This window comes from Triplophysa rosa, linkage group LG24 (assembly GCF_024868665.1).
Source record: "Triplophysa rosa linkage group LG24, Trosa_1v2, whole genome shotgun sequence".
Lineage (NCBI taxonomy): Eukaryota > Metazoa > Chordata > Actinopteri > Cypriniformes > Nemacheilidae > Triplophysa > Triplophysa rosa.
The window spans coordinates 6,885,171-6,901,707 of NC_079913.1; the positions used below are offsets into that span (position 1 = coordinate 6,885,171).

Genomic DNA, 16,537 nt, shown 5'->3' on the forward strand with positions numbered 1-16,537 from the left:
ATATTTGCATTTTAGAAAATTATATCAAAAGACTGCTCGAAATTTCTAATTAGACATCAGAAATGGCAGAAATGAGAGAAGCACTTTAATATGTATGGTTTTATTGTAGGCTGGCATGGGTTGTTTTGCCCCAATATGCGGGGGATGGGTGAGGAGCTGAAGTTTTTGTTATTTGTGTGTGCGTGCACCCCCTCCATGCGCATACCAGAACCAGGAAAAAACGGATTCTTGGGTGAGTCAAAGACATTTAGCGACTGGATTTCAGGTCAGTCGCGTCCGATCCGTCTGATGAACAGATGAGTTTTGACAACATTTCTCTCGCTTCTCTTTTGCTGTAAACTTTGGGACAGGGGCGCGCTCAAGGGGGGATGGAGCGCGCAGTCCCGGGATCATGTTACAGTCCCAGACTTTTCAAGGAAGGCAAGATTTTTTTCTCTCCATCAGAAAAGTGGGGGATGGTGAAGGCTCTCTTGGATGTCTTCTAACTTTTTAGAGTAGAAAAATGCAAAGGTAAATAGCGCGTTTTAAACAACTGCTGCGCAGGTTTTGTGCGATGAATGGCTTTTCAACATCAGAAAGAAAGCCTAGAAAACTTTGGGACAAGGACGAAAAGGAATTTCTTTGAACGAAAAGGAAAGGTTCGATGAAGAATCTAGGAATTATCCGCACTTTGGCGAGTTTGTATTAGTTTGAAAGCCTTCAGCGCCTTACGCGCTATTGGAAAAAGTTTTTTGGAAACATTTGATGAAACGTTGTTACATTGTTGCGCCTCCAAGATGTCCTCCAATCGCCTATGTCCCATTGTTGGAGGCTTTAGGATGCTTTGGATCTGGGCAGCCAGCTTCATGGCCGCCCGGGCCGTTATCTTACACACAAATGAAACGATATTCAACGACTATTGTAAGAAAACGACAACTTGCGAAGTGCTAAAATACAACACATGTCTGGGTTCACCTTTGCCTTATTCGCACACGTCTCTGGTTCTGGCTGAAGACTCAGAAACTCAAGAGGAAGCCTTTGAGAAATTGGCCATGTGGTCTGGTGAGTATGTATGTGAAATTAAAATGTAATTCAAAGACTAAATGGTAGGCTATTTACAACTGTTATCATTTGGAACCAACGTGTAAATGTTTGTAGTTATTCTTAGCATTAGACTCCCTGACAAGGACTTGTGTTTTTAATGTGTGTTTGTTTTCTGTTTTGCATTGCATAAAATATATATTTTATATTTATATGATATACTGGTAAAAAATTTGCAAATGATTTTAACATCAGTTATAATGGGAAGTCACGGTGTTCTTAATTTTCACAAGTACCCAATAATGACCAATTCATCCCTTTCCACTAAGGTTCACACCTCTATTTACAGGTGTTCCCTGTATTGTTCTAAAAGGGCCATTTCCCATAGCCTACATATAAAAAATAAAATAGCAACGTCTTTTACAGCATAGACTAAATGCAGCATAGATACATATAACCTAAAATTGTCACGGTATGGTATTATCATAAGCAACCAGCCAATATGAGTTCCCCTCTGCAACTCTCTCAAAATTTCTTGTGCCCAGGCCTGAGAAACGCTCCTCGCTGTTGGGCTGTGATTCAGCCATTGCTGTGTGCCGTGTACATGCCGAAGTGCGAGAACGGAAAGGTCGAACTGCCCAGCCAACACCTGTGCCAATCTACACGCACACCGTGCAGTATTGTTGAGCAGGAAAGAGGCTGGCCTAACTTTCTCAAGTGTGAATTCAAGGACAAATTTCCTAAGGGTTGCCAGGTAAGAAAAACTAAATGAGTGTTACAGGGGTATTCGTTTTTGTTTGGATACAGTTTCATCATCGTGTGACCCCATTGACTCTTTGACTTTCAGAATGAGGTTCAGAAGATCAAGTTCAATACATCCGGACAGTGTGAGGCTCCTTTGGTCAAAACTGATATCCAAGCCAGCTGGTACAAGGATGTGGAGGGCTGTGGGATCCAGTGTAACAATCCCCTGTTCACAGAGGAGGAGCACTCTGACATGCACAGCTACATCGCTATCTTTGGATCCATCACCCTCTTATGCACCTTCTTTACTCTGGTAGGTGAACACCCCCAGACCATTTTCTGACTGTATGATGCATATTGCGTAGAAAATGGAAAAACACTTCCTTTATCTGGCATGATGTAATCTGATTGGCTGACTGTACGCAATTAAAAGAGCACACAGAGAAAAGTCATGTCTTTTTGGAACTGGGCTGACAAAATGTGAATCACAGAAATTTCTATAGTGACAGTTATTTTTTAGTTATGCCCTCTCAAATTTTTTATTTAGATGTAATCAAAAATTACTGAAAATTTTATGGAAAAGTCATGTAAATTCATCTCCAAATGTGAAAGAATTTATTTTCTCTCTTGAGTATTTCATAAGCAGTTGTGACACTTGTATGCATTGGCTAACAGATTCATTGAAGTGCCGTAAGATGGTTTACGTTTTATTACCGTACTTTTATTACAGCTCAACGATGTGCGCAGTACTTTTTAGATGAGGTGCAGGTTTGCTTTTAATTTTGCATCTCATTCCCATTCATATTTTCCCACAGGCCACATTTCTTGCCGACTGGAAGAATTCCAACCGTTACCCTGCTGTCATCCTCTTTTACGTCAATGCTTGTTTTTTCATCGGTAGTATTGGATGGCTCGCTCAGTTTATGGAAGGAGCTCGCAAAGAGATTGTGTGCAAAAGTGACAACACCATGCGGCTTGGAGAGCCATCGTAAGTATGAAGTCAATGGAAAATCCACCTTGGAGAAGATCCGATTACAGTTAACGCTGAATTTTACAAATGTGGATTTTAGAAATGCAAATACTAATAAGGAATTCATATTGGTTATGACTTTTTTTGATGACTTTTTATGACTAATGAGGTTTTCCATGGCTTATCTTTATTCCAGGTCCACCGAGACGCTATCATGTGTGATTATATTCGTCATTGTGTATTATTCTCTTATGTCTGGGGTCATTTGGTTTGTTATGCTCACCTATGCCTGGCACACATCATTCAAAGCCCTGGGTACCACTCATCAGCCCTTGTCTGGAAAAACATCCTATTTCCACCTGGTCACATGGTCCATTCCCTTCATACTGACTGTAGCCATACTGGCCATTGCAGAGGTGAGACAGCTAATGACAGTTTTGCCATGTTATTTTCCTTTGTGAAATTGCAATTTTCTCCATATTTGACTGTGAAATGTTTTGCAGGTGGATGGAGATTCGGTTAGTGGCATTTGCTTTGTCGGCTATAAGAACTATAGATACCGTGCCGGGTTTGTTTTGGCTCCCATCGGAGTGGTCCTCGTCGTTGGCGGCTATTTCCTAATACGCGGTAAAAGAGATCAGATGGATTTGAATGGTACGAAGAGATTTACGTCAATGTATTTGTCAGTGTGGATTGAACCGAGGCTGTTTTTTCAGGGGTTATGACGTTGTTCTCTATTAAGAGTAACCATCCTGGGCTACTGAGTGAAAAAGCCGCTAGTAAAATCAACGAGACCATGCTGAGGCTTGGTGAGTTATGTTTTCCTGTATTTTTAATCTTTTTAAAATAAAACAAAAATAAAGCCCATTTACATTGAAATGAGACAAAGGTCATTCTGGTCAGTATGCCAACATATTCTGATATGTTCAGCAATGATTTATTATATCAATTGTTGTTTAATTGCTGGGAATAAAGGACAAAAATAGCTTTGGACATGTTAATAGGCATTACTGAATATACAGTTTTATGGTTTTATACGTTTATGTTCATTGATTTAGGGGTTGTGAAATGATTGTTTTCTCTTACGTTTTCAGGTATATTTGGATTCTTGGCCTTCGGTTTTGTTTTAATCACGTTTGGCTGCCATTTCTATGACTTTTTCAATCAGGCTGAGTGGGAAAAAAGCTTCAGGGAATATGTCCTGTGAGTCTTTGTCTTGTCCATTTGCTAAAAAATATGTCTGTGTTTGTCAGAAAGTAAAATTCTTTCTGACTTTAACTTTGTCCAGCTTACATTGTTCTCTGGTTGTCATACTTCAAAGTGCAACAAAGATTGTAATGTAACATTTTCCATCCAGGTGTGAAGCTAATGTCACTATAGCTCACCAGACCAACAAGCCGATCCCTGAGTGTGCCATCAAGAACAGGCCCAGTCTGCTTGTAGAAAAGATCAACCTCTTCTCCATGTTCGGCACAGGCATCGTCATGAGCACGTGGGTTTGGACCAAAGCTACCATCCTTATCTGGAAACGCACTTGGTGCAGGTATAAGCAACAGAAATATTTCTGATGTAATTGTAATTTTAAGTGTGTGATTATGAGTTAAGCATAACATCAAGTATGTTACTTCCATCCAAGAATCATTGGACGAAGTGATGACGAGCCCAAACGCATCAAGAAGAGTAAGATGATTGCCAAGGCGTTCTCGAAGCGGAAAGAGCTGCAGAAGGATCCAGAGAAAGAGCTGTCCTTTAGCATTCACACTGTCTCTCATGAGGGGCCTGTGGGTAAGCATCTACTCATCTAGGGTCAAATTTGGAAATGTCTCATAATTTCACAATTTCCAGGCCTGGAGAATCTATGGAAATTAGTTTAAATGTTTTTTTAGTGTTTTTAGTAAAGCCTGGCAGTAAAATATTTCAGTGTGTAAAATGAAATCAAAGAGATTTTGAGATTATAGTTATTGACTATTTAACCCTTTCGAACAGCCGGAATCAACTTTGACCTGAATGAGCCGTCGATGGAAATGTCTTCTGCATGGGCCCAACATGTAACAAAGATGGTGGCTAGAAGAGGTGCAATCTTACCGCAGGACATCTCAGTGACGCCCACCGGAACACCTGGTTAGCACTCCACACACATTTACAGCCATTGTTGTTTTGAAGATTATTCTGCACGCAATTTTGTCATTTTTTGGCAAATTTCTGGCAATTTAAGATGTGACTCTTATGGGTAGCTGAAAGCAATATCAAGTTAAAAAAACAAGTTACTTTTATGTCTGGATAGCGTTTCGATATTATTGCCATTGCCATAAATTCCCTTATAGAACCAAACCAAAATATTTGGGAATACAGTGAAATAATATATTTTAAGTGCATGAAAATATCACATATTAATAAAACGCATTTCTGTACAGTTCCACCCCCAGAGGAGAGAAACAAGCTGTGGATGGTCGAAGCTGAAATATCTCCCGAAATGATTAAAAGAAAGAAGAAAAAGAAAAAGCGGAGAAAGGAAATGCAGCCAACAGATCCCTTAGCGAATGAAAGAAATCCCACCTACCATAGACGGGAGTTTGGGTCCAGCGCTGTGCCGCGTCTTCCGAAGCTGCCAGGTCACCGGAGTCTGGTGGCTAACCTGTGGGAGCAGCAGCAGAGACAACAGCAAGAAGAACAAGATGTGCTTCCAGGGGCCTTCCCTGAATTCCGTCCTTCTTGTCCTCTTCCGTACCAGGAGAGGTACGGTGGACTGGGATACCATCCCTCCAACCTATGCAACAAACCCTCCAGCCTTCCCATTGCCAATCCCCTGACCCTTAGGAACGGCATGCAGGATGACTCGGGTAGCTTCCAGCAATCGTCGTGGCAACCTAATGGGGTTTTCCTTGGGCAGGAGCCTTCTGTAATGGATGCTGGCAGGACTAATGTTGTGCCACGAGGAGATGGCAGGAGGGGTATTCCAATACACTCCAGAACCAATCTTATGGAGGCCGAGCTAATGGATGCAGACTCAGATTTTTAAAGTACTTGGAGTTGGTGCTCATTTTTGCTCACAGACAAAAACATGGAGCAGATGATGGGTTATAACTATGCTGGCTCCCCTAAAGATGTCATGCAGCCCAGTGATTTGGATTTCTGAACTGACATGATTAAAATGCAGACATTTATGCATTTAGCACATTGATATGTGTTTCGACGCTGTTCCAGAGTGCCAGTTTGCTAGCGTGACTATTATGACATCAGTATGTCATGGTGCTTCATGAAAGAATGCCACACAGTTCCTAATCTTGGTTTAAAGGGAAAGTGTGTAAATTCTGCAGCCAATCTCCAGTCATTGGTTGAGCCATCATTGCTGTTTGGTGCTTCGTGTGGAGAAAAACACATAGGTGCTGCATCCTATGCTGACCTGACAGACCCAGAGCCATTGAAAAACAGAGTTGAGACACACTTTGATCTCGCCGCTGCTTCGTCACGTGGTTCATGGAGCGCTCAATAGTTCCAAACGAATCCGCGCTGTCAACCTTGAATGGGTTTTAGCGGGAAAGACAACAGCAACTATATTTGCATACATTTTGGTAAATATATTAGCACATTGTGTACACGGAATACTACGTTGACTTGGGGGTGTGGCGATATTGGCAAAAAAAATGATTTCTAGATATTTTCTAGGATTTTATGATAACGATAAGCAGGCGATATTTTGCATCCTATAGTCTTATGTTGTACTTGCTCCATCTTACATGTTACCAGGACATTCATTGATGATATTATTTATAGAGAATGGGAAAGATTTTCTCATCAAATCCTGTCATCATTCACTCATTCTCATGTCAACCTTTGAGAGATTTGTAAGATTTGTTTAAGAACAATGTTAACACTGAACCCCATTGAGATCCACAAAACCATTGAGACATTTCTCAAAATATCATCTTTTGTGTTTCACAGAAGAGTTATATACAGGTTTCCGGCAACATAAGGTTAGTAAACGATGTTAGAATAAATTATATTTGAATGACCAGAAATGATGATATTTTGAGTAAACTATCCCTTTAAGGAAACTGTTTAAATGGAATCATTCAAGTAGAAACACAACACATCACTGGTGTTCGGTGAACTGTGCAGCATACAAGCAAGAAGCACACTGTAATAGAAAAGTAGCCCACCAAAAGCAAAATTGTGTGGGATGCTTATGTTTTAGATTAAGTTGAGGTGCTCTTTTCTTTAAAATGGTTTCAAACAAAGTCGAACGGCTCTGCGCTGCGAGCACCTCTGTGCCCTGCCGCACCATTTAAGAGCAGACACAGAGCTGACAGAGACAGCGTGATCGACTAAATTGCTAACCGCACTGTGAATGTGTGTGCTTGACTACAGTATTTGTGAACACTGAGTGCTGTTTTTAGTGGAGCTTAAAAAATGCGTGACGTACTGGATAATATGATTATTCAAACAAGATGTAAAACAAGAAGACACAAGTTACTTCCGCATACCATTCTTCCAACGGACGTCAATGCGAGTGTCGTAACTCTGTTTTTCAACAGCTCTGGACAGACCATGACTTTCTCATGCTTATTGCAGATGGACGAACCACCCACCTGAACAAAAAAGAAACTGTTCATGCCCGTTTTAAAGGTTGCCACAGTTTTCTGCTGAAGAAAGGGAACTTGACAAATTTCATTAGTTGAAAAAGAGTTTATTCAAAGCTATTATTTTTACTTAAAAGAAATTGCCTGGTGCAATACAAACAAGTCCACCTCTTTCATTCAAAGAAGAGAATATGAAGGGCATTGTTTTTGTCATAAAAAATATATGAGTTGATTGTATGGTAGCTGAATCCATTTACATTTATTACTGTACATCGCTATTAAAAATACTATTTTTGTACTTTGTTTTTCTTTGTTTTATGTTATTTCATATTGTACATACTTTAGATAACATATATTTGTTTTTCACGCCCAATGGGGTGATTTTTACAAGTTTCACATTTGGAATTTTGTTTGTGCATTTGGGTTGAGGTGTTAAGCTCATTTACACTTTTATTATTTTTTCTGTCTCAGTTTTGCTTAGCTTTTTGTTAATATCAGTGGCAGTATTAACAAAAACTGCAGCGGTGCAGCGTGTTATTGACTAATTGAAGCTGTCCTTCAAGAATGTATTTTTTGCAGAAGTGTTTAAAGAAAGTGTTTGTGCTGTTTGACTGTGTTGATATTTTCCCTCATTGCTGATGCTTTTGTTTCCTCATAAAAATGTGTGTGTTCATGTTTGTATATCCCAGTGGGGACCTAAACCTGAATGCACACCAACTCAATGGGGACTCGTGTCACCGTGGGGACCAAAATTGAGGTCCCCATGGGCAAAACAGCTTATAAATTGAACAGAACAATATTTTTTAAAAATCTAAAAATGCAAAAAGTTTTCTATGATCTTTAGGTTTAGGGGTAGGGTTAGGGATAGGGGATAGAATATACAGTTTGTACAGTATACAACTCATTACGCCTATGGACTGTCCCCACAGAGATAATAAACCAGACATGTGTGTGTGCGCGTGTGTGAGAGAGAGAGTCTCATTCCAATGTAAATATTGTAGTTTTGACACCTTTAATTAATAATTGTATTAAAACTAAGTAAAAAAGATACAACGTTACAGGGCTATTTTCAGTTTCCAAAAGGCTTTGCCACCTAAAAAGGAGTTTTATCATGAATTTAATTTCATGTCACCAAGAGTACAGTATATATGTTTGTGTGTAGAGAAACATGGTACATCTGTGCTCCATGCTAGATGATGCCGGTTTTAACAAATGTATTCAGATCTAAAGGTATAAAGCCGAGTCTTGACCTTTAATCAATTCATAGCTGTCAGTGTTTTGAAAGAGTGTTATATTTTGTAATTAGTTTATACAATAAACACATCTTTGCATTGTGTCTTTATTGTTTATTCCCAAACCAGTGATCACAGAAAGTCCAGTGGATTTAATGGTTATAGTGGGAATTGTATTGTTCTTCATGGAAACCATATTGTGTCTGTACTGTTTTTTTCGATATATCGTTTTGTCAAAAAACATTAACCTATATCGTTTAATTGAATTAAAACAAAAATACTGGAAATAATATCTAAAATTATATTATTGTTTATTTATATGAATTAGGCTCTCCATTATGAACGATACTAACCGTAGCGAAAGGAAAAATCGAACAATGGCATTATAGTTGCCAGCTACACCGCAGCGCGTTCTCGCCATCGTGGGCGCGCGCAGGCAGTGGAGATCAACGCATGGCAGTGCAGTGCGCGGCTGCAGTAGGGCTGATGGCTCACACCAAACACACGATGTCCGCTGATGTGGACAGTCGAAGGCGACGGTCCACGGAGAGTTCAGGTGAGTTTTACATTTCACATTACATATCACACCTTTACTCACATTGTCCGCTCATTGACACTGCATTCATTGAGTTTTATGCGATTGTTTTTTGTATTGTTTGTTTGTTCGTTTTGGCACCAACCTAATCTATAGAAAGTATAATTTACGTAATGCGAAACGTAATATTAGTAATTTTATTGTTCGTTGAAAAAAGAGGAAATCGTAACTAGTAACTTTGGAGATGTTTGTTCCTGAACTTTTTGTAGGTCATTTGGTACACCTGTACTGATTTATTTCACCTGTTCACGTTACTTAAAGGGATAGTTTACCCAAAAATGAAAATTCTGTCATCATTTACTCATATCCTCAGGGTGTTCCAAACCTGTAAATGAAGACAGAATTTTCATTCTTTGATGAACTTTCCCTACCAACACAACCGTTTTTTTTGTACAGTGAACACAAAAGACACGGGTTAACATGTTTGTATATTTGTTTATTCAGACATATTCACATTTATTTTTAGCCGTCTCTGATTTATGTCGTCTCAACATTGGCCACTCCTCACAAAATATAAACATAATAATATAAACATTTTGCAAAATATAAACATAAATATTTTTCATGGCCAATGCAATAATATTGGGTTGTGGTATAACAATGGCTCACAATGAGACCTGATCTTTCAATTAATTTCATTCCATTTATTTTAACATGAAATGATTTCCATCTCAAATTCGCAGGACAGGTCAATAAGTACATTGGGCTTCTTGTGTTGAAATGTGATACATCGTCTGTTGTGTTTTATTTATTATAAATTAGAATTTGTTTTATTTTTAGTAAGAAACGTTATAGAATTTTAACTTAAATAAGGCTTATTGTGTTGAAATGTTGTACATATTTCATATATAACCTCTGTTTCTTGTATCTTAAAAAAGTTTTATGCCATAAAGAATGTGATCAGACACGGAGTTTTCATGTGACGCTCAGCAGTCTTGTGTTAGTTCCACACTGGCTGGTCGGGGACTACCAAAGTCTGCAGATGACCATGAGAAACCTCTAAATCCAATGATATGTTTTTTTTTCTGTATGACCTTTAGAGCCCCTCTGGGACCATGAGCTGAAAGGTCGCCGCTATAGCTCCCAGTGCGACAGACTATGTGTGGCTGGTGCTTACCATGAGATTCCTGACACCCCCTCTCCCTGTACCTCGCAGTATTTAGGACATTACACCCCGAAATGTGTCTCTGCCCACAGTGAGTGGTTATCATCGCCTATTCACTGATGATGAGCACTTCCATGTAAAACGTCAGAAATTAACCAATTGCAAAATACAAGTTTGTTTTTTAAACTATAAACAGTCTTATTTAGCTGGGTTGAATTTTATTAATATGAACAGATATTTAAATAATTGTAACTTTAATTTGTTACAGGGTGCATAAAATTCGAAATTTTTGCCTTGATTTTATTATTTTAATGTCTTTTAATATATTATATATATTAACTTTACTAATAATCCTTCTTTCCAGGGCATTCCCTGCATTCACGGTGCATGGATGACGTTTGGCAGGAGACGAGTATCAGGACCACCATCCGAGCGGAAAACGAGGTGGAGGCGCATAAACTCGCCAACAACTACAGGGTGTGTGAATGTGACTGCTCCTTAAATATTCCACCCTGCATTAACTGTCTGGGCTGCTGTAATGTTTGTAATAATTCTTGGAGTAGTTGGAAAATAAATCATTTGGTCGTTTGCATGACAGTTTGGTTTCAGGAAATGGAAAAGTCACGTGACCGAGCGGCCCATCGAGGACAGATCGGATGTGGTTAAGGAGCTTTATTCTGAGCTCAACTATATCAAACATCATTCAGGTGAGAAACAAACCAACCAGAAAATCAAAAACAATCAATCCGAAAAATATTTTGACATTTAAGTCGCACATGATGTTTGAATGTAAAACAAATTGGAATACCAATAAATTGTTTAGGTTGGACACTTTATGAGTGTAAGATGAACAAATAAATACATCTAGGAGTCAATTTAGTCTGTTTATAAGAAGGACTGTATTTTGTGTACTTCTCATATGCAGTATGTGCTTCTCTTGCTCAGGTTCACTGGTCACTATTGGGAATGTAGTGTATGTTTTACTGTTTGGCTGGTGGATCTCTTTATTGTACTTCTTGGTTAGTCTGTTAATGTTCTGCTCCATTGCTGGAATCCCATATGGTATGTTTGATATATTCACATTTTTTTGCCATTGTTTTCATTATTAGCTCATTTCAATTTTTACTATGATGCTGTAGCATTTCCAGAATCTGTTCTGTCTTGCTTTGTGAAAGGAAAACTATGTTTGCAGCTGTCAGGTTATTTTTTATGGCCCTTTGGAAAAGCATTGAAAAAGGTAAGAAATGCAAGAAATCACATTGTTGAAGCATTCATTTGAGCATTTCAGTGACTGAGGACTGATTCATCAAAGACAGCCTAGTTTATAAAATACGCCATTCATTCTGAATCGCCATGTGATAACTGATTTCAGCAACCATGAATCCAATTTCACAGAAGCTTAAACCTAAACGTGACATCTCTCCTTTGATGGTCTCAAATACCTCTTTCAGAGCAACAGCTCGGTGAGGAAATGTTGTATGAAATTTCCACATTGCGAGGCCATTCCGGAGGAGGTGGATGAGGTTAAGGAGTCTTTGGAGGAGAAGGAGTCTACGCCTCTGCTGCGCTCCGCTCCTGCCGTCACCACAGAAATGCCTGTCATTGCTCCTCCCACCAAACAGAGACGTTACTGGGTAAGACTGACATTTACATTCAGATGTTTAAAGACACTTAGGATTTTTAGGTGAAATCTAAATTTTGGGGTGAACTTTCTTTAACTGGGAACTTTTCTTGTAACAACTAAACTGTAAGTCACAAGTTTAACAGAGTAAGTTTGGATAAGTGTGTAAATATGCACCCTATTCACTAAAAAATGTTCATAAAGATCTGAAGTTGAATGTTACTATAATTAAATGTATACGGCTGGAACACATTTGACTATAAGCTTCCGTGAACCAGAAGTTGCGATCATTTTGAGGGCACACGATTTTTAAAAAGAGAATGACTCGCATTGATAAACTATTTACAATAAGCGCTGCAATATTTCATGAAAAAATAGCCATTGTAATTTTTAATTTCACTGGGACTTTAAATGACCTGAGGTATGGCCACTGACATTGACATGTCTAAAAATGTTCTAATTCCATAGTGTCGGCTGAGCACTTACGTTTGGTTGGTGCTGGGATACCCCCTGCTGGCTGTGGTTCATTGCCTGGCCATCTTCATCTCCTGGATGATCGTTTTTACCATCCCTGTGGCAAAGATGAATGCTAGGACCTTGAGCACCATCCTGCTCATGCCACCCGAAGAGGTCAAAATTCACACGGTGAAAAAGGTAAGCATGGCATCTTTCATTTTCTGTTATCTGACACATTCAGTCTGGCTTTTACATTATATGTAAAGTTATCAAGCTTAAAGTCCCAGTGAAATAAAAAATTACAATGCCTATTTTTTCATTAAATATTGCAGCGTTTATTGTAACATTCTCTTTTTAAAATACATGTGCCCAAATAATCTTTAGTTAAAATCTGAAAATGCACTTCCTTCCTGTAATGACTATCCATCTAAAATGACGTGTTAGACAGCTTGTGCAAGAGCATCCGTTAACTCCTCCCCTTCAGCTGTCAGACTGCTGCCAGTTCAATTTCAAAATGCAACGGATGTTTTTATACATCCAATCAAATCGCAGAGAAAGACAAAAGCCACGCCTGCTATTTTCTCATTTGAAATTCCATTTCACTCGGAAATGCGTCAAAATACAGAAGTAAAAACGATCGCAACTTCCGGTTCACAGGGACTTTAACTGTATGTTTGATCTACTGCTTGTTTTTAGCCACACGGCTGTGAGACCAAAGTTCTGCTGTGCTGTTATCATGCTTTCAACTGGTATTACTACAAATACACTGTGGAAGGAATCAATGTGTTTGCTGTCAGTATCCTTTAAAATTGGTCCTGTTTTAAACCCTTTGTAATCTAATAAAGGATTTGTGCATCTGTAAGCATGAGTGTTCTCTTAGGATCTGTTAAACTCTTTAAAAGCTTTCATTCAGACCTGCTGCCCTTGGTTATCATCACTCTGGTGAACGGTTATGTGGACAGAGAGCATTATTATGTGAGCTCTGAAGCAAAGTTTGCCACATCTGTGACCTCTATTATCCCGCTGTCGTACTTCATTGGAATGGGAATAGCAAGGTAAAAATTCAATGGAAAATCCATGTTTATAAGGAATATACAGTATAATGGTCAAACAGGATTTCTGGATGGCAAATTTGTGCAAAATTTGCCTTTAAATGTTCCCACACTGTGAAATTTTTTTTTGGTTCAACAAATAAAAAAAGTTACATTTTATAGAGATTATAACAAGTTTGCATCAAATTCATTGCGTTAACTAATATTTTTAAGTTGAATGAACTCAAAATTCATTCCAACAAAAAGCAACAAATAATTTTTTACAGTGCAGAGGTTCTAGAAAATTCAACTTGGATAAGGTATTTATTTAAAAAACACATTAAAAAAGACAAACTACAACATATCGGGGAATAGTTTTTATTTTAATATACAAAACAAAAAATGCATAAGCAAAAAGCTCCATTGACCACAACAGATTTAATCTGTTATTAATATTTTGTTGATTTTCTCTTGGGCCTTGACAGGCAAACGCATCACTTTTAGTAGAGAATACTTTTAGATTTTCATTGGTCATTTTGTCTTTTGTAATCAATTTTAAAGAATGCCTTGCTATTGGAAACACTGTTCTAATGGTATACTGCGAATACATCTGTAGTATTTCAGCACAGAGTAACTTAGCGGTGGGAGCAGTTGTGAACGCCACGTTCGGCTCCATCACAGAAATGGCCTTCTACATCACAGCTTTGCTTCAGGGCCACCGCGCAGGCAGCAGATGCTACGCAGAGGTTGTGAAATCCGCCCTCACCGGCACGCTGCTGGGCTGCATCCTTTTCGTACCTGTGAGAACAGAAGTTTGTATACTATACTTTGCATGTGTGATAAAGCCACAAACATTGGACGTTACAAATGAAGGCTAATTTTGGTTATGTTCTCTGTTTGTTTTGCCCATGTTTGGTGAGCGTTCTATAGGGGATCTGTATGATCATTGGGGGCTTTAAGCATAGAGAGCAGAGGTTCAACAGCAGATCGGCCGGCGTCAGCTCTGCCTTGCTCTTCATATCTGTGGGAGGTAAGAAATAATGCAAACATTTGAAATAATTCATGAAAATGCATATTTTTCCCTTTCTAGTACCTTTGAAGAGGCAGAGGTTGAGTTGGGATTGTGTTTGATCTCTATGTCCGATCACAGGTGTTTTTGCCCCCACGCTGTTTTCAAAAGCTTATGGAAACTTTATATGTGAAGGCTGCAACAACTCTCCTAATAACTCCTCAAAACCCTTCATATGCAACAATTGACACTATGACCTGGTATGTTGAAATGTTGATAAGTTTTAAGGCTCAATGGTAGGATGCAAATCACAAAAATTAAATTGTACTTTTCTACAACTTGTCCTACAGAGCGAAAACAATCGACCTCTATTTTTGAGCCACATTGAGTAAGTGTTGAAACCCATTCTAAAACAGGTTTAAAAGTTTTAAGTATATAATTTGCTTAATTACACCAAAAATTGTGTTTTCAGGCCTTTAGTGTACACCATATCTGTCCTGTTACCTGCGGCGTATCTCATCGGTCTCATCTTCACCTTGAAAACTCATTCGCACATTTATGACATCCACATCAGCGACGGTCACAGTCAAGGTGTGTGTTTGCCAGGGTGGTGGAGGACTGTGTGACACATTCATGCTTTATGCTTCGGGATTTTATTTCTAATTCTTAATCTCGATGTGTCAGTTTTAAGTGACCATGGTGCAGTGGTCCATTGGTCTAGACTGAGAGCTCTGGTGGTGCTCATACTGGCTACCCTCATGATGGCAGCTTGCGCGGATCTCTGCACCGAGAACATCAGACCCATCATTTCTAACTCCAGTGTCTCACAGGTACATACTCATATTACGTGCGCACATGTGTACCATCCTAAACCCTGTATTACGTTTATGCACAATTTGATCTCTGTATAACACTTTAAATGCAATTTTTTTAGTATGACATTGTAGGTACAGTCTTACTGTGTTGTGCTATGTTGTTGCAGTATTTCATAGGAGTTACTGTGTTAGCCATGGTTCCTGAGCTCCCTGAGATTGTCAATGGAGTCCAATTTGCTCTTCAGAACAACATCAGTCTCAGGTTGAAACTATTTAGTGTTAAAATAAAGTGCTGTATTTAAAATGCAATATGGATGTGTCTGTAATGTAATGTAATTATTTTTGTCATCTAGTTTGGAAGTGGGAAGCTGTATAGCAGTGCAAGTGTGCATGCTGCAAATACCATTATTGATCTTGTTCAATGCATTTTATGTAAGTGAAACTCAAAGGTTGGCTGTTTTATACATTTGCAGCGTGGTAAAGAATATGCATTATATCAGGTTTTTTGTCTTTGGCAGGATGTTGGATTTGTTCTTTTATTCAGTGATTTACACTTGTGGGCGAGCATCTTCAGCGTTATCCTGGTCAACTACATATTTATGGATGGAAAGTCGGACTACTTCCAGGGTACGTGTTATTAGTGTATATATAATATAGCTATTACAGGTGTCACAATATATTGGTATAACTCTGATTTTTAAAACCACAATTATCAATACTATTCTGCAGCACCAATTTCAAATCTCAAATTTTGCTTTAACAATCGCAGTGGTTACAAACCGTCTCTGTTCCTCATTACAAACGTGTTTTGAGTGTTATTTGTTGACCAAATACATTACGAAACACAAAATTGATGATGAATTTTACCAAAAGTATAATTAATTTTTATTTTGTCACGATATTGTGATCTTTTTTCCCTTTAATGTATACCCGTTTTGTTTATTGTGCATTGTTTTTGTGTTTGGTTTATTGTTTGTATTATTCAGTACGGCGTATGCTTGGGAGATATTTTTACATTACATAAAATGATATACTGTCATTTGTGTCAACTTAACCTAAACTGTTTTTTGTTCCTGTACAGGCACAGCTCTGGTAGTTGTTTACCTCATTCTCCTGGCCTTGTACTTTTTTGCACCTGCTCCACTCGGCTGCTAAGAAATATTTGCAGTTTTATTGTTGAAATATCTGTAGTTCGTATGTTTGTCTTATAACATTGTTTTTCCAGCAAATTAAATGTCAGAGCTCCAGTGTTACCAGGCTTACATTTAAGAGCTAAGAAAAAATATGGATAAAAATATTTTACTTGCGTAAAAAAATTGATGTAGCAATGTATACTAATAAAAAATTGTATTGTTTTCA

The 16,537-nt window shown here is 38.5% G+C and overlaps 2 protein-coding genes across 2 annotated transcripts; both read left to right on the top strand.

Moving 5' to 3' along the window:
• The first annotated feature begins 203 nt into the window (after positions 1-203).
• smo (smoothened, frizzled class receptor) lies at positions 204-8,642 on the top strand. The gene is made up of 12 exons (XM_057324846.1): positions 204-1,041; positions 1,566-1,774; positions 1,868-2,077; positions 2,580-2,752; positions 2,931-3,150; positions 3,238-3,361; positions 3,451-3,543; positions 3,829-3,937; positions 4,092-4,277; positions 4,371-4,519; positions 4,721-4,855; positions 5,149-8,642. Exons 1-12 carry the CDS (start codon positions 777-779, stop codon positions 5,751-5,753), a joined length of 2,478 nt encoding a protein of 825 aa, XP_057180829.1. The 5' UTR covers positions 204-776; the 3' UTR covers positions 5,754-8,642.
• A 353-nt stretch (positions 8,643-8,995) lies between these two features.
• On the top strand, positions 8,996-16,527 carry cax1 (cation/H+ exchanger protein 1). Its single transcript, XM_057324696.1, is given in 20 exon segments — positions 8,996-9,102; positions 10,182-10,337; positions 10,611-10,723; positions 10,845-10,953; positions 11,192-11,308; positions 11,422-11,483; positions 11,698-11,880; positions 12,336-12,521; positions 13,020-13,119; positions 13,237-13,378; positions 13,971-14,154; positions 14,285-14,384; positions 14,505-14,623; positions 14,714-14,751; positions 14,836-14,954; positions 15,048-15,193; positions 15,346-15,440; positions 15,532-15,610; positions 15,697-15,805; positions 16,260-16,527. Coding segments are annotated over 20 exon segments (2,334 nt in total). The 5' UTR covers positions 8,996-8,999; the 3' UTR covers positions 16,334-16,527.
• Positions 16,528-16,537: the final 10 nt, after the last annotated feature.